Source organism: Sapajus apella, unplaced genomic scaffold, assembly GCF_009761245.1.
Source record: "Sapajus apella isolate SASKATOON/1434 unplaced genomic scaffold, GSC_monkey_1.0 scaffold77, whole genome shotgun sequence".
Taxonomy (NCBI): domain Eukaryota; kingdom Metazoa; phylum Chordata; class Mammalia; order Primates; family Cebidae; genus Sapajus; species Sapajus apella.
Window position 1 is genome coordinate 2,661,307 of NW_022437017.1, and position 18,484 is coordinate 2,679,790.

General features: G+C 47.9%; 1 protein-coding gene across 1 annotated transcript in view; it reads left to right on the top strand.

The window, feature by feature from the left end:
* The first annotated feature begins 494 nt into the window (after nt 1-494).
* Nucleotides 495-18,484, top strand: part of MUC16 (mucin 16, cell surface associated) — a 161,451-nt gene continuing 143,461 nt past the window's right edge. The window contains 2 exon segments of the mRNA XM_032251910.1: nt 495-963; nt 15,924-16,037. Coding sequence (XP_032107801.1) covers nt 693-963; nt 15,924-16,037 — 385 coding nt within the window. The 5' untranslated portion in view covers nt 495-692.

Sequence of the window (18,484 nt, forward strand, 5' to 3'; positions counted from 1 at the left end):
TGAGTGACAGAGCAAGACTTTGTCTCAAAAAAAAAAAATCATCCTGCAATATGCGCTGGGCCGATTTGTGGAGTAGAGCCTGCTTCTGGGATGACTGTTGTAATCACTCAGGCCTGGGGTGGTGAGAAGCTGCTGCAGGTTACAGGACTGGTGAGGAGGAGGAAGAACCTCCAAACCCTTCCCTGGACCCCTCACTAGCCCTTTCCTTGCCTCTCTGCTGCTGTCAAGGGCAGTTAAAGAGCTTGACTGGGGAGTGAGGGTCTGCAGCCCCCAAGGTGGTTTTGTGGGGCTCAGAGCCGGCCTCAGAGAGGGTGTGGCTCTGTGGAGCTTTGGAAAGGTACGAGAAGGCCAGCCCTCAGCTCCCCTGGCAGCCAGGGAGTTCCTTCATGGGAATGCAGCCTCCCCTACACTCCTGAACATTCCAGAACCCTCCAGAGGCAGCCGTGCCTCCCCCGGGAGGGTCCACCCAACTCTAGTCTGGCGATGCCAGTCCCTGGGCAGGAGGGAGTCAGGTAGAAGCTGGGGACTTTGGAGAACGGGACAGTTTTATGCCTGGGTCCCTGTTTTCCTTCAAGCCCAGAGGGACCTCCAGACTTGGAGTCAGGCTCTGTTGCCCGAGGTGGGGGTTCCCTTGGGCCACTGCTCTCGGAGGGCGTCAGCCTGCGGGTGTCAGTCACCAAGGGCAGTGAATCATGCCAGTTGACCTTTGCCAGGAAGGCACCCACTGCTTCCCTCTAGGGCAAGCCCTGCCCCTCTTGAGAAGGTCAGCAAGGTGTGTTCTCACCGCCCTCCCTGCAGCCGGGGCCAGACTGGGCTGGGTTCAGTCTCAGGGACTCTCTCGGGGGTTGAGGAGCACAGCCTGGGCCAGCAGGAGGATGGGCCGGGAGGGCCCCGCACACCCAGGGCACCGACGCAGGCCCCTGCTAGCGCTGGCCGTGAGCCTCCTCCTCACCTGCAGGCCAGGTAAGCGGGACTGGGCTGGGGCTCACTGAGGAGCTGGACGGATTCCTCCAGGAGAGAGGCTGGTAGGACAGGTGCCTTGCGACTCCTAAGCCCCAGCCGGAACAGCCGGGAGGTATTCTTTTGCTTTTCCTTTTCTGTAAATGCCTCCTCCACCCCCGCCCCCCACCACCGACCCAGTGAATCTGCATTTTCTGTAGTGATGTGGGCGAGTTCGCAGAACCACTGTATTGTGGATTTGGTATCTGCCGAGATGGGTGTGGAACCGCCCCGGGATTCATCCATCACTGGCTCACTCACACATTCACTCCCTGAGGGGGTGTTGGCGACACCTCCAGTCCCAGTGCCTGTGCCCAGCTCTCAGGGAGTGAAATAAGCAGGTCACCACAGCAGGGTTCCAGGAGCTCCCCTCTGGTGGGAGAGAGAGACTGGGGCATCCAGTCCCTCGGGGTACATGGCTGAGCAGGAACTTTGCTAAGAGGCACTGTTGGGGTGAGGGTGGCGGGGGGAGGGGTTTCTTAAACTGCAGAGTGGCATCTGAATTATACAGGGTTGGAATTTTACAGGCAGATTTAGGAGCAAAAGAGAAGGGCGTTCCGGCATGGGGGGCGGAGTGGGCATGGGCCAGGAGGCAGGAGCCATCAGGTGTGTCTGGGTCGCTTTGAGTGAGCTGTGTGTATACAGGCTGTGTGAAGGGGAGACGCTGAGGGAAGGACTGGAAACAGAAAGGCAGCATGGAAGGGTTGTGGGAGGCGTGTTCCTGGGTTCAAAGGGGTCTTTCAGGGCTGTTGGTCATTTTAGGAGATTAGGCTGGACATTACTGCCCGGAGAAAAGACCCGGGCTCAGGGAAGGGCTGGCATCCAGCTTGGTGTTTCTGTGTGTTGTTGCTGGGTTGAGGGAGCCAGTCTCTTCCCCACAGAGAAGTTTCAAGATTGTTCATACGTGGGCCCAGGGCTGCCCAAACCCACCCAGGACTCGTTTTACCCTGGTTGCCTCCAGAGGTAAGACGTTGGGGCTTTTTCACCAAACAACCCTGGCGTCCAAGACAAACAGGCTTGCAGATGGGGAGATCCATGATGAGCTGCCTGCGTAGGTGTCTGCTCATTTACTCAGAGGAGGAGGAAGGGCTGTTTCTCATGGCTTGGCCTGGAAACAGAGGTGAGGCCTCAAGGGGCCTTAAGGGTTTGGGGTGGGGGATACAGGAAGCCTGTGATTCACCTGCCCCCATGCCCTTCCCCACCTAGGCTCCCGAGCTAACCTGAGGAGCAGGTGGGGAAGGCACCCCAGTCCCCCAGCCCTGAGTCACCAGAGGCCGGGCAGCCCAGGACAGAGGGAGAGCTTTGTGAGACACCATTGTGAGGCCTCCACACAATGGCCTGAATGGTGGGCGGGTTTATACAGGACAACCCTACCACCTCCAGTGGGGCGTGTCCCCCTGACCTGTACTCAAAGCAGGTCACCACCAACAGAGGCTGTTAATGGCATTTGTCCCCAAGGTTCGTTCAGGGTCTGATGCTGGGGGCTGTTTGCATTGGGTAGATCCCTGCTCCTGTCCCAGGGAGGACATCCCGGCTCCAGCCACATCAGTCCCTCCCCAAGGGATTCCCCTGGAATCAGTCCAGACATCATGTAGGATTTTTGACATAAAATGCTGGAGAAGGCTCTCTTAATCCCTGGCTGTAAATCTGAATCCACTGATGGCAAGCTGTGCGTCCTTGGGCCACACACCTAACTTCTCTGAATTTCCTTCTCCCCAGAAAGCAATTTTTAAAAGGATTCCAGAGCTGGGGGAAATCCACATACCACTTGCCTCTCCATCCACCCTGTGGCTGAGAAACTCCAGGAGCCCAAAGGACCTCTGTGACCATTTTATTTTATTTTATTGATTTATTTATTTGAGATGGAGTCCTGCTCTGTCACCCAGTCTGGACAGGCTGGAGTGCAGTGGCGTGGTCTCGGCTCACTGCAACCTCTGCCTCCCAGGTTCAAGCAATTCTCCTGTTTCAGCCTCCTGAGTTGCTGGGATTACAGACGCCTGCTACCACGTCTGGCAAAAATTTTTTTTTTTTTGTATTTTTAGTAGAGACGGGGTTTCACCATGTTGGTCAGGTTGGTCTCAATCTCCTGATCTCAGGTAATCCACCTGCCTCAGCCTCCCAAAGTGCTGGGATCACAGGTGTGAGCCACTGTGCCCAGCCCACCATCATTTTATATGGTACACTTTCTATATATGTGCCTGTGCTTTATCTGTATTCTCTCAATTGAACACGCCTGTTGGGTGAATATGGGGGCACTGTTACGCCCCATTTTGCAGAAGAGAAAACAGGCTCAGAGAGGTTAAGCCTTTTGTTTAAAGTCACCCAGCCAGGATTCCAACTCCAGTTTCCAGATGATTCCTAAACGCTGGTTTCTATCCTTTGCCTGGGAAGAGACTGAAGGTTGAGGATTTCTCCTCTCCTGGCAGTTTCTGGGTACGTGAGTCTCCCCCTGACCCACTAAGGAAATGAGTCCTGTACCACCCGTCCCAGCAGGAGGGCTGGGAAGACACAGAACATAGGGTGATCTCACCGAGCCCTGCTGAGCCCCTTCCTGGGTCCCAGAACAGTGGCGGTTGTCCCAGCCCATGCCTGGCCAGGGGGATGTGAAGTCCGGGAGGTGGATTATCAAGGAAAGGGGGCATTGGTGGGAGTGGGTATATGTACTGGGGGTGATTGGAACTGTGAGGTGGGCTCTGAGTCTAACCTGCCCTTGCCAGAGTTGTAGTTTATCTTTCATCACTTTTGGGTCACCAAGAAGCAGAAATGTTTGCTTACTGTTTTCTCCAACCCTGGAAAGATAAAGTTACCTCTATTCCCAGTTGCTGGGTAACAAAGGAAGATGATGGGTCCAGGAGGGGTAGGCCTGGACGTTCTCTCTCTCTCTCTCTCTCTTTCTGTGTGTTTCTTTCTTTCTTTTTTTTTTTTTTTTTGAGATGGAGTTTTTTGCTCCTGTTGCCCAGGCTGAAGTGGAATAGTGCAATCTCAGCTCACTGTAACCTCCGCCTCCTGGGTTCAAGTGATTCTCCTGATTCAGCCTCCCAGGTAGCTGGGATTACAGGCACCCACCATCACGTCTGGCTAATTTTTGTATTTTTAGTAGAGACGGGATTTCACCATGTTGGCCAGGCTGGTCTTGAACTCCTGATCTCAGATGATCCACCTGGCTTGGTCTTCCAAAGTGCTGGGATTACAGGTGTGAGCCACTGCACCTGGCCGTGTGTGTGTTTTGAGATGGACTCTCACTCTGTCGCTCATGCTGGAGCGCAATGGTGTGATCTCAGCTCACTGCAACCTCTGCCTCCTGGGTTTAAGTGATTCTCCTGCCTCAGCCTCCCAAGTATCTGGAATTACAGGTGTGCGCCACCACACCTGGCTAATTTTTGTTTTCAGTAGAGACAGAGTTACAACATGTTGGCCAGGCTGTTCTCAAACTCCTGGCCTCTAGTGATCTGCCCACCTCAGCCTTCCAGAGTACTGGGATTACAGGTCTGAGTCACCGAGCCCAGCTGGCCTGGGCATTCTTTATGCTCAATGGGGTCTTCTGGTCACTTGGTTCTCCCAGGGTGGGTTGAGCAAGTGAAGGAGACTCTTCCTACCTCCCTGGAGACCCAAGGGTCAGAAGGCCAGACATAGGTTTATCCAGGGTTGCACTCGTGCTGACTATAGATTCGGTGGTCCAGATGACTGCCCCCATTTTACAGATGAGAGGACAGAAGTTCAAAGAGGAAGGGCCAGAAGCAGTGGCTCACACCTGTAATCCCAGCACTTTGGGAGGCTGAGGTGGGCAGATCGCCTGAGGTCAGGAGTTTGAGAGCAATCTGACCAGCATGGCGAAACCCTGTCTCTACTAAAAACACATACAAAAAAATTAGTTGGGCGCGGTGGTGAGTGCCTGTAATCCCAGCACTTCGGGAGGCTGAGACAGGAGAATCACTGGAACTCGGGAGGCAGAGTCTGCAGTAAGCCGAGATTGCGCTACTGCACTCCAGCCCAGGTGACAGAGCAAGACTCTATCTTAAAAACAAACAAAAAAGCAACAGAAGAAAAACCATACCCATCATCACCTCATATCTTTTTTTTTTTTTTTAATGTCTAGAGAACATTTAAGATAAACTCTTTTAGCATTTTTTTTTTTTTTTTTTTGAGACTGAGTTTCACTCTCGTTGCCCAGGCTGGAGTGTAGTGGCACGATCTCAGCTCCCTGCAACCTCTGCTTCCTAGGTTCAAGTGATTCTCCTGCCTTAGCCCCCGAGTACCTGGGACTACAGGCTAATTTTGTACTTTTTTGAGATGGAGTCTCGCTCTGTTGTCCAGGCTGGAGTGCAGTGGCCTGATCTCGCTCACTGCAACCTCTGCTTCCCAGCTTCAAGCTGATTCTCCCGCCTCAGCCTCTCAGAGTGCTGGGATTACAGGCATGAGCTACTGCGCTCAACCTTCTTTTAGCATATTTCAAGTATATAATACAGTGTTACTAACTAGACTCACCATGCTGTATATTAGGTCTCCAGAACTTGTTTATCCTGCATAACTAAACTTTATAACCGCGTGCTACTGGGAGTTGCTGGGAGGTTGGCGGCTTGGGACTGAAGGCTCGCAGATGGAGCAGTCATGTCGCACAAACAAATTTACTGTTTGGACAAATAGGACGATGAGGAGTTTGAGTTTCAGTTAGTGCCGGCGCGTGGGCGATAGTGAGGTTGAGAGTCTTGACCACTGAGGGCACCAGGAATTAGTGACAGGAATTAGGTGACAGAATTGGTGCATGAGTAAGAGATGTGGATGTGAGCAGGTGTGATGTTGGTGGAAAGCGTGAGGTGCATGCGAGAAGGGTGGGAGGTGATTGTAAAACAATAAAGTGGTTGCGAATTGGGAAAAAACAAACAACAACACGGCCGGGCGAGGTGGCTCACCCCTGTAATCCCAGCACTTTGGGAGGCCTAGGCGGGCAGATCACGAGGTCAGCAGTTTTAGACCAGCCTCATCAACATGGTGAAAACCCTGCCTCCACTAAAAGTACAAAAATTAGCTAGATAATCCCAGCTACTCAGGAGGCTGAGGGCAGGAGAATCATTTGAACCCAGGAGGCGGAGGTTTCAATGAGCCAAGATCATGCCACTGCACTCCAGCCTGGGTGACAGAGCAAGACTCTGTCTTAAAAAACAAAAAAGACTTTATGCCCTTTCACCAACATCTGCCCATTTCCCCCAACCCCCACAGTCACCTGCAACCACCATTCTACTCTCTGTTTTTAGGAGGTTGATTTTATTGATTGATTGATTGAGATGGAGTTTTGCTCTTGTGTACAGGCTGGAGTGCAACGGCATCATCTCAGCTCACCACAACCTCTGCCTCCCGGGTTCAAGCAATTCTCCTGCCTCAGCCTCCCAAGTAGCTGGGGTTACAGGTGCGCACCACCACACCTGACTCATTTTGTATTTTTAGTAGAGACAGGGTTTCACTGAGGCTGATCTCAAACGCCTGACCCCAGGTGATCCACCTCCCTTGGCCTCCCAGAATACTGGGATTACAGGCGGAGCCACCCTGCCCAGTGTGAGCTGAGGTTGACTTTTTTAGATTCCACATGTAAGTGAGATTATGCAGTAACTGCCTTTCTGTGACTGGCTTATTTCACTTAGCATAATGTCTTCCAGTTCATCCATGATGTCATATATGGCAGAATTTCTTTCTTTTATATTCCACTCTAGATCAACTACAATTTCTTTGTCTGTTCATCCATTGGTGGACACTTAATTTTTTTTTTTTTGAGACGTTAGCTGTTATATCTCTGTTAGCTATTATTATTACCATGACTTGCTCTAGAATAGCACTTATCCCAGAGTGTCATTCTTTTTATTATTAGGGGAAGGGAGCCATATGGGTTCAGAATCATTGAAAGGGGGTGGATCAGAACCAGAATAATGACAGGAAGCAAAATAATGACAGGCTCAGATTCACTGTGTGTTGGGGGCAGGGTTGGCAACGCTGCAAGCACTAGGACGAATGCTCCAGAACAGGTCTGACAAAGGGTTAAATGAAGCAGATGGGGTTGTTCAGGGTGGGATGAAAGGTCCAGGGAGGGTGGAGACAACCAGGCAGGCTGCCTCCCTGCACCGCAGTGTTTGTTTCATTGACAGGCAGGAGGCCCAGCTCCACTCAGGTATGTGGCCAGACCAGCCAGGGCAGCCCCGTGGACCTCTCATCCCAGGCAGAGATGAGAGAGGGACAGGGTGGGGCCCACCAGCCCAGGACAGCCCCGGCCCACCCCCTCTCTCCCACCCAGGAGGGGCTAAGCCACCTTGGACAATAGGCTGAGTCCCCTGGCCCTACTCAGCCCCCCTGGCCCAGCCTGTCCCCACAGGGACTGCTGGAGGTCCTTGGAGGATATTGGTACCAACTGCTCCTTTGTCTTGCTACCTACCCTAGAAAGAGCAAGCTGGCGAGGCACAGTGGCTCACACCTGTAATCCCAGCACTTTGGGTGGCTGAGGCAAGTAGACAACGAGGTCAGGCATTCAAGACCAGCCTGGCCAACATGGCAAAACCCTGTCTGTACTAAAAATGCAAAAATTAGCTGGGCATGGTGGCGCATGCCTGTAGTCCCAGCTACTTGGGAGACCGAGGCAGGCGAATCACTTGAGCCCGAGAGTTGGAGTTTGCAGTGTGCTGAGATGGTGCCCCTGCACTCTGACTATTCCTCTACCTCCCTCCCACGTGTAGATTGTGTATTCACTGAAAGGCTGATCAAAGACTCAAAATGATGCAATCATTTGTCTCTTATCTACCTACAACCTGGAAGTCTCCCCAACCCCCCCCAACCACTTCAAATTGTCCTGCCTTTCCAAACCAAACCATTATATGTCTCACACATATTGGTTGATGTCTCATGTCTCCCTAAAATGTATAAAGGCAAGCTGAACCCTGGCCACCTTGGGCAAATGTCATGAGGACCTCCTAAGGCTGTTACCAGCGTGTTCTCAACCTTGGCAAAATAAACTTTCTAAATGGATGGAGACCTGTCTCAAATACTTTGGGTTCACCATCCAAATAAAATCCAATCAGTATCTCCAAGAGACATCTGCACCCCCTCCACGTTCATTGTAGCATAATTCACAGTAGTCAAGGTATGGGAACAATTTAAGGGCCGGGTGTGATGGCTCACACCTGTAATCTCAGCACTTTGGGAGGCTGAGGCAGGTGGATCACGAGGTCAGAAGTTCAAGACTAGCCTGGCCAACATGGTCAAACCCTGTCTCTACTAAATTTACAAAAATTAGCCGGGTGTGGTGGCAGGCGCCTGTAATTCCAGTTACTTGAGAAGCTGAGGCAGGAGAATCACTTGAACTTGAGAGGTGGAGGTTGCGATGAGCCAAGATCACGCTACTGCACTCCAGCCTGGGAACACTAACATGTGCCAGGCACTCTTTTTTTTTTTTTTGAGATGGAATCTTGCTCTGTCACCCAGTCTGGAGTGGAGTGGTGTGATCTCAGCTCACTGCAGCCTCCACCTACTGGGCTCAGGCAATTCTCCTGCCTCAGCCTCCTGAGTAGCTGGGACTACAAGCGTGCACCACCATGCCTGGCTAATTTTTTGTATTTTTAGTAGAGACAGGGGTTTTGCCATGTTAGCCAGGCTGATCTCGAACTCCTGCCCTTGTGATCCACCCACCTCGGCTTCCCAAACTGCTGGGATTACAGGCGTAAGCCACCACGCCTGGTGTGCACTCTTTCAAGCTCTTTGCAGATATGAATTCATTAAATCCTCATAAGAACTTGGAGGATAAGAGGAGGTACGTCCTATTGTCTTTTTTTTTTTTTTTTTTTAAGATGAAGTTTCGCTCTTGTTGCCCAGGCTGGAGTGCAATGGCACGATCTTGGCTCACTGCACCCTCCATCTCCCGGGTAGGTAGAGAAGGCAGGTAAAGCGAACGACAACTATCACATGCAGGAGCTAATGTAGTCTTTTTAGACTGGGATCCATGGTAAGAAATACATTGTAGGGCTGGGCGTGGTGGCTCACACCTGTAATCCCAGCACTTTGGGAGGCTGAGGCAGGTGGATCACGAGGTCAAGAGATCGAGACCATCCTGCTCAACATGGTGAAACCCCATCTCTACTAAAAATACAAAAAATTAGCTGGGCATGTTGGTGCGTGCCTGTAATCCCAGCTACTCGGGAGGCTGAGGCAGGAGAATTGCCTGAACCCAGCAGGTGGAGGTTGCGGTGAGCCGAGATCACGTCATTGAACTCCAGCCTGGGCAACAAGAGCAAAACTCCGTCTCGAAAAAAAAAAAAAAAGAAAAAAGAAATACATTGCAGTTTTACTTATAGATGCATGATGAAAATACTTTTTTCTTTTCTTTTCTTTTTTTCTTTGAGATGGTCTTTCTTGTTTCCCAGGCTGGAGTGCAATGGCATGATCTTGGCTCCCTGCAACCTCCACCTCCTGGGTTCAAACAATTCTCCTGCCTCAGCCTCCCGAGTAGCTGGGATTACAGGCATGTGCCACCACACTGGGCAAATTTTTGTATTTTTAGCAGAGACGAGGTTTCACTATTTTGGTCAGGCTGGTCTCGAACTCCTGACCTCAGGTGATCCACCTGTCTCGGCCTCCCAAAGTGTTGGGATTTTAGGCGTGAGCCACTGTGCCTGGTCAGAAAATACTTTTTCCTAATTGACAAAAAATGATTGTATATACTTAAGAGTTACAATGTGATGTTCTAGTATATACAATGTATAATGACTAAATCAAGCTAACTGCCATATTTTTGTTTCTGTTTTTGTTTTTTGGGACAGAGACTCACTCTGTCACCCAGGCTGGAGTGCAATGGCGCAATCTCAGCTCATTGTAACCTCCACCTCCTGGACTCAAACCATTCTCCTGTCTCAGCCTCCCTAGTAGGTGGGATTATAGGTATGTGCCACCATGTCTAGCTAATCTATATTTTATATTTATTTATTTATTTGAGATGGAGTCTCCTTCTGTCGCCCAGGCTAGAGTGCAGTGGCATGATCTCAGCTCACTGCAACCTCTACCTCCCAGCTTCAAGCAATTCTCCTGCCTCAACCTCCTGAGTAGCTGGGATTACAGGCACCCGTCACCATGCCTAATTTTTTTGCATTTTTAGTAGGGACGGGGGTTTCACCATGTTGGTCAGGCTGGTCTTGAACTGTTGACCTCAGGTGATCCACCCCTCTTGACCTCCCAAAGTGCTGAAATTACAGATGTGAGCCACCACGCCTGGCCCCTGATGCCTTTTTATTCTATCATATTCTCTTCTTTATTTATTTTGGTTGCTGCTCTCAACCCACTGAACTGGTTCCTTATCTGCTTGTCTCCATGGCAACAACCTTGTATGCTACAACCTGGACCAATCCCACCAAAGCGAAGTTTCTCAGTCCCAGCACAAATGTCAATGGATTTGGGTCTCACAGTTCTCTGGGGAGGTAGGGTGAGCTGTCATGTATATTGGTCCAGTGCTGAAGAGTATCCCAGCTTCCCTACCAGGTTGATGGCAGCAGCAATCCCATCAGCCAAAAATATCTTCCGACATTGCCAAATGCAGCCTGTCCCAGTACCTGCCAGGTAGTAGTAAAGCAGGAAAGGCCTTGAAAGAAACCTCTAGAACAGAGAACTGGGAAGGAAGTGGCAATTTATTCAGCCAGAAGCTGTGGTGGGTCTGAATGCCCCAAATAGCCCCTGAACAAAGAAAATCCCTGCCCTTATAAAAGCTTACAACTCTAGAAATTACACGTGAAAGGGTCTTGGGCTTACAACTCTAGAAATTACATGTGAAAGGGTCTTGGGTTTACAACTCTAGAAACTACATGTGAAAGGGTCTTGGGCCATGGTGTAGGCATGGGGTATGTGGCTTACGTGGGGGTTTGATCCTGTTTAAGTAAAAACAATGCCTTCCAGAAAGATTCCTCCATACCATGCCTGTGATCTTTAGGAGGGTGGTCAAAGGTGGCACCCAGTCTGCCAGCCTTTACTTCTCCTATTGAAATGCAATGTGGAAGTCAAGGGAGAGGTGGTCTTACATGCTTAGGTCTCCTTCCTCAGTAGTTGTGCAATAAATATGTGTGGCATGAATGAAGGGAGCAAATAGAGCTGGGGAAGGCCATGAAGGGAGGGTTCTCATGCTTTTATGCCTGATAACGCCTATCACAAAAGACTCCAAAAGCCACAACCTTGTACAAAGGCCATCTCAAACTTATGCAAAAATACTCCTGCAAGTGCACCTGGCCAGGAACCTCGGCACGGTGGCTCACACCTGTAATCCCAGCAGCGTGGGAGGCTGAGGCAGGAGGATCACTTCAACCCAAGACGCTATCTCCACAGAAAAGGTATCACCCTTGTTATGGATCTTTGCAGCCAAGGACAAATATTTCAAAACTATTATGCAATTCTCCTCAATGTTTCCTTTAAAAAGCTTTGTCTTCCTTTACCTTCCTGAATAAGCACGTAGTTTACAGTGGAATCCATATTCCCACTGCAATGTTCTATTCCCGAATGAGCATATTTTCCTTTAGAGAGCTTCTCTCTGTTTGCTATTTTGGTTGACAGGAGTTTGGCTAGTCTAAGAAACTGGGATTGCTCTATCTTATCGTAAATTCCTCTCCTCCCTGGAGTCCTAGGAAGCCGGCTTCTTCCATCTCAGAAGTTTGAAGGGAGTAAAATAATCTATCAGGAGTATATGAAAAATTTACTGTCATTTAGTAGGACTGTGTGTGTGTGTGTGTGTGTGTGTGTGTGTGTGTGTGTTTCTTGGTGAGGACTGTAGCTATGAAAATACACATCTGAGAAAAGTTTCCCCCAAATTCAAAATTTCAATTTCAGTCATTCACATACCATGGTCTTTTTTCCTTTTTTCTTTTTTTGGGACCAAGCCCCACTCTGTCGCCCAGGCTGGAGTGCAATGGCACAATTTCAGCTCACTGCAACCTCTGCCTCCTGGGTTCAAGCAATTCTCTTGCCTCAGCCTCCCAAGTAGCTGGGATTGCAGGCATGTACCACCATGTACTTTTAGCAGAGATGGGGTTTCACCATGTTGGCCAGGCTGCTCTCGAACTCCTGAACTCAGGCGATCCCACCCACTTCAGTCTCCCAAAGTGCTGTGATTACAGGTGTGAACCACAGTGCCCTGCCTCATGGTCATTTTTAAATATTCTTGTAGCACCTGCATATTATGAATCTAAAGCTTTTCTTTAAATTAGCTCATTTCTTAAAGTACCTATTATATGCAATAGCTGTATAAGTACTTATGATTGCCTTATCCTAAATAGTATCACCTTTAAGGTCAAAGGTTTTATAGATGAATTAGTCCATTCTCGTTTTGCTACAAAGAAATACCTGAGACTGGGTAATTTATAAAGATAAGAGATTTAATTGGCTCTTGATTCCACAGGCTGTACAGGAAGCATGGTGGCAACTGCTTGGCTTTTGGGGAGGCCTGAGGAAATGTACAATCATGGCGAAGGCAGGCGGACAGCCAGCACATCATATGTCCAGAGTAGGAGCAAGAGAAAGAGGTTGGAGGTGCCATACACTTTTTTTTTTTTTTTGAGACAAAGTGTCGCTCTGTCACCCAGGCTGGAGTGCAGTGTGGCGATCACAGCTCACTGCAACCTCCGCCTCCTGGGCTTAAGCCATCATCATTTGTCTAATGAACAAAAAGTGTCTGTTCATGTCCTTTGCCCACATTTTAGTAGGGTTGTTTGTTTTTTTGCTTGTCAATTTAAGTTCCTTATAGATTCTGGATACTAGACTTTTGTCAGATGCATACTTGGCAATTATTTTCTCTCATTCTGTGGGTTGTCTGTTTGCTCTGTTGATAGTTTCTTTTGCTGTGCTGAGCTTTGAAGTTGAATTAAGTCTCATTTGTCAATTTTTGTTTTTGCTGTGATTGCTTTTGGTATCTTTGTCATGAAATCTTTGCCAGGTCCTATGTCTAGAATGGCATTTCCTAGGTTATCTTCCAGAGTTTTTATAGTCTTAGGTTTTACATTTAAGTCTTGACTCTATCTTGACTTGATTTTCGTATATGGTGTAATGAAGGGGCCCAGTCTCAGTCTTCTACATATGGCTAGCCAGTTATCCCAGCACCACTTACTGAATACGGAATCATTTCCCCATTGCTTGTTTTTGTTGGCTTTGTTGAAGATCAGATGGTTGTAGGTGTGTGGCATTATTTCTGGGCTCTCTATTGTATTCCATTCGTCTTTGTGTCCATTTTTGTACCAATATTGTGCTGTTCTGGTTACTGTAGCCTTGTCGTATAGTTTGAAATCATAGCTTCTGATTTTGAGGACTTTGTGTATGTATGCATGCATGTATGCATGTATGTGTGTATGTATTGAGATAGAGCCTGGCTCTGTCACCCAGGCTGGAGTGCAGTGGCACAATCTCAGCTCACTGCAACCTTCACCTCCCAAGTTCAAGCAATTCTCCTGCCTCAGCCTCCCAAGTAACTGGGATTACCCAGATAATTTGTATTTTTAGTGGAGATGGGGTTTCACCATGTTGGCCAGGCTTGTCTGGAACTCCTGACCTCAGGTGATCCCCCCACCTCAGCCTCTCAAAGTGCTAGGATTACAGGCGTGAGCCACCATGCTCTGCCGATCTTGAGAACTTTATAGCCTCTTCATTGTCCATGTAACATCATCTCTTTAGTCTTTGAGCACTTCCTTGCTTTCTGGGAGAATTACCTCTTAATAATGCTAACCTGGTCACAACCCTCACCCTTTGCTTCAAATCCTCCAGTGACTTTCCATTGTACTTCCAAGAACATCTAAACTTCATACATCATTGGTTTACAACACTTCCTCTTCTTTCTTCTTATTAGGTCTGACCTCTGCTTACCTGGCTGGTCTCACCTTACACTCCAGCCATGCTTTCTCAGTGCGCTCTGGCCACTCTGGCCTTCTTGAAATTCATCAAGTGGGTCAGGTTTATTCCAGCCTCTGGGCTTTTGCATATATTGTTCCCTCCATCACGAACACACTTCCCCTGTGATAAGTACCTTCTCATCTCTCAGGGCCCTCCTTAAATATCACCTCCTGTGAGAAGTCTTCCCTGATGACTCTATGGAAAATTATGCTTCTCTCCCATTAGTAGAGTTGCTTCAAAATCCCCTTCACTCTCTAAAAGAACATTACTTATTTATCTATTGTATAAATCACTGTCTGATTTCTCCACTAGGACGTAAACTTCTTAAGGGAGTAAATACCTGTCTTGTTCCTCATTCTGTTTCCCAGACTTGGAATTGTTACTAAAACACCAGGGTTCCAGGCTAGGTCCTGCTGCTCACCACACAGAAAGTCAATCACTGAGACAACAATTATTGCTTTAATCTCCCCAGTTACAGCCAAGGAGGCGGAAGATCGGTCTCAAATCCATCTCCTGACCAACTAAAATTAGAGGTTTATATAGCAGGGAAGAAATGTGATTATGTGTGGCATAGCAGGAAGTCAGGAGGGCTAAGGAAGCAATCACGATGAGTGAGGGGTCTGGCATCTCATCGTCTGGGTGAGATGATCTGCTAAATTTCTGTTCTTTGATACCATTTGAGAGGCCTGTAATGCGGAAGGAACTCAGGTAAAACAAATGTAAGTTTCCCACAGATTGGGAGAAAATATTTGTAAACTATGCATCTGACAAAGGTCTAATACCCAGCATCTATGAGGAACTCAAGTAAAGCAACAAGAGAAAAACAAACAACACCATTAACAAGTGGGCAGAGGACATTTTTTAAAAGAAGAGATACATATAGCCAACAAGCATATGAAAAAAAATGCTCACTATCACTGATCATTAGAGAAATACAAATCAAAATCACAATGACATACCATCTCACACCAGTCAGAATGGCTATTATTAAAAAATAAAAAGATAACGGGTGGTGGAGAAAAGGGAACATTTATACACTGTTGGTGTGAGTGTGAATTAGTTCCACCATTGTGGAAAGCAGTGTGGCAATTCCTTAAAAAGCTAGGAGTAGAACCACCATTTGACCCAGCAATCTCATTGTTGGATAAACACCCAGAAGAATATAAATCATTCTACCATAAGGACACATGCATGTGATTGTTCATTGCGGCACTATTCACAATAGCAAAGACATGGAGTCAACCTAAATGCCCATCAATGACAGATCGGATAAAGAAAATGTGATACATATACACCATGGAATACTATGCAACCACAAAAAAGAAGGAGAACCTGTCTTTTGCAAGAATATAGATGGAGCTGGAGGCCATTATCCTTAGCAAACTAACCCAGGAACAGAAAACCAAACGTTGCATGTTCTCACTTATAAGTGGGAGCTAAATGATGAGAACTCATGAACACAAACACTGAGGTCTACTTCACAGTAAACTCTGGGAGGATGGAGAGGAGCAGAAAAAATAACTATTGGGTACTAGGCTTTATACCTGGGAGTTGAAATTATTTGTACAACAACCCCCGTGACATGAGTTTACCTATATAACAAGCCTTCACATGTAGCCCTGACCCTAAAATAAGAGTTAAACAATAACAAATGTCAGTTTCAGGTATTTATACATATAAATATGTATAAATACTTATGTATAGATACATATATAAATACATATATATACCTATATATTATATATAAAATACTTATATATACCTATATATAAATATATATATACACTTATATATATACTGTCTATAAGACTATTGGGTTGGTTTCAAAATAAGCTGTCATACAAAAGGCACTCAAGACATATTTGCTGGTTGGAGGAAGGAGTGACTGAAGGTCTGGACTAAATATTAAATAAATGAAATGGTAAATGAACGAATCATCCAGAGATTCCTATGGAAAGAAGAGCAAGATCAGAAGAAAAGATTTTGTTTTTTCCGTTCTACTTCCTGCTGTGATAACCAGCCTGGTCCTTCCTCCACAGGGCTGCCTTTCAATGCAGTGGTCTTTGCCCAAACCACAGACCAAGGAACCCCTGGAGCCGCCAGACAGTTGACACCTGACCCTTCCTCCCCAGCATCACTCATCAGCTCAGTGGGTAGGTAATAATATAAACCAGTAGCAGGAGTTTATGAAGTCCTTATTCCCACACCCTGCGTGGTGCATCACTTCATTGCATCGTCACAACAGCCTTGCACTGTTATCCCCACTGGGCGTGTGAGGAGACAAGTCTCAGAGAGGTTAAGTGACTTGCCCCAGATCACACAGTGAATAATTGGGACTTGAATCCAATGGAGTCCAATTCTTCCATTTTCCTCCCACTCTGCATTTTGTTTCCTGCTCTGGGAAGATTGCTATTGGCTTGATTTTAGGAAGAAAAGAAAATGAGTCTTCAAGAGGTGATTTGGGCTGGGCACAGTGGCTCACGCCTGTAATCCCAGAACTTTGGGAGGATGAGGCGGGAGGATCACTGAGGTCAGGAGTTCGAGAACAGCCTGGCCAACATGGTGAAACCCCATCTCTACTAAAAATACAAAAACTAGCCAGGCGTACTGGTGCAAACCTGTAATCCCAGCTACTCAGGAGGCTGAGGCAGGAGAATTGCTTGAACCCAGGAGGCAGAGGTTGCAGTGAGCCGAGATGATGTCATTGCACTCCAGCTTGGCTGACAGAGCGAGACTCCATCTAAAAAAAAGAGATGTGATTTGAATCTGAGGCCTGTGTAGGCAGACTCTGTGTCTTCTGCCTTACTGGCAAATACTGGCAGCCTAGCATGGCAGTGCATAACTGTAGTCCCAGCTACTCGAGAGGCTGAGGCAGGAAGTTTGCTTGAGCCCAGAGGTTGGAGAGTGCAGTGAACTATGATTGCACCATTGCACTACAGCCTGGGTGACAGGGCAAAACCCTGTCTCAAAAACAAAAAAACAAGCCAGGCACAGTGGCTCACACCTGTAATCCCAGCACTTTGGGAAGCCAAGGAGGATCACTTGAGCCCAGTAGTTTGAGATTAGTCTGGGTACCACGGTGAAAACCCATCTCCATTAAAAAAATTAGCTGGGCATGGTGGCATGCACCTATAGTTCCAGCTACTTGGGAGGCTGAGGCGGGCAGATTCCTTGGCCTAGAATTGGAGGCTGCAGTGAGCCATGATTGCACTGATGCACTGTAGTCAGGCAATAGAGCAGGACTGTCTCAAAAAAAAAAGAACAAACATTGGCTTCCTCAAGGGTAGGCAGGAGAGGCAGACAGGTCCTTATCCTCCCTCCAACCCTCTCATCTACCTGCCCACCTTCTCTGTCCATATCTGCAGTATCCTAGAGGCAGATGGCATTGATGGGGTTGCTGTGGGTATGGCCACCAACCCTGTCACCTAAACAGGCAGGTTGCCCATTGCTGGGAGATGATTCCCCAGGTATCTCTGGAGGGAACCAGCCCAGGCAGGGAGAGGAGGTTCAAGGCATGAGCCCTGTCGAGGTTCTTTCTGCTGCCTCCTGCTCCTTGCCTCTGGATGATGGGTCCTCCCTTTCCTTGGAGTCTACGGAGTCTAGTTCTGTTCCCTGTATTTGAATGATGACTTTTTTTTTTTTTTTGAGAGACAGAGTCTTGCTCTGTTGCCCAAGCTACAGTGCAGTGGTGCAAAGCTGATTCACTGCAACCTTTACCTCCCAGGCTCAAGTGATTCTCTTCCCTCAGCCTCTCGAGTAGCTGGGATTACTGGCGCACACCACCACACCAGGTTAATTTTTATATTTTTAGTAGTGACGGGGTTTCACCATGTTAGCCAGGCTGGTCTTGAACTCCTGACCTCAAGTGATCCACCTGTCTCAGCCTCCCAAAGTGCTAGAATTATAGGCGTGAGCCACTGTACCCAGCCTTGTATTGGGACGATGACTTTATTTTTTATTTTTTAATTTAATTTTATTTTTTGAGGGGATGGAGTTTCACTTTTGTTGCCCAGGCTGGAGTGAAATGGCACAATCTCAGCTCACTGCCACTTCCGCCACCCAGGTTCAAGCGATTCTATGATGACTTTATAAGCAGCACAACAGAGCAGTTAAAAGAGGAAACACTGGTATTGGACAGCCTGGGTTCAAATCCCACCTCTGCTACTTTCTGGATTAAAAAAGAAACCACCTCTCTGAGCCTCCAGTGTTTTGGAAATAAATGCCATATGTAACTGAGCAACTGTAAAATCTGAATTGAAGTAGATGATGCCTCCAAACAGTGGTTATCAACTGAATGTGATTTTGTCTTCCAGGAGGCATTGGTCATATCTGGAGACATTTCTGGTTGTCAGAAATAGGAGAGTGGGTGCCAGTGACACATAGTAAAGCCCCTCTTCCTACCCCTGGGGAAAGCTGGAATTCTTTCTTTCTTTTCTTTTTTTTTTCTACACTCACTAGTAAAGAACCAACCAAGGAATTCATTTATTTGCTTGCTTGCTTTTCTTCCTTCCTTCCTTCCTTCCTTCCTTCCTTCCTTCCTCCCTCCCTCCCTCCCTCCCTCCCTCCCTCCCTCCCTCCCTCCCTCTCTCTCTCTCTCTCT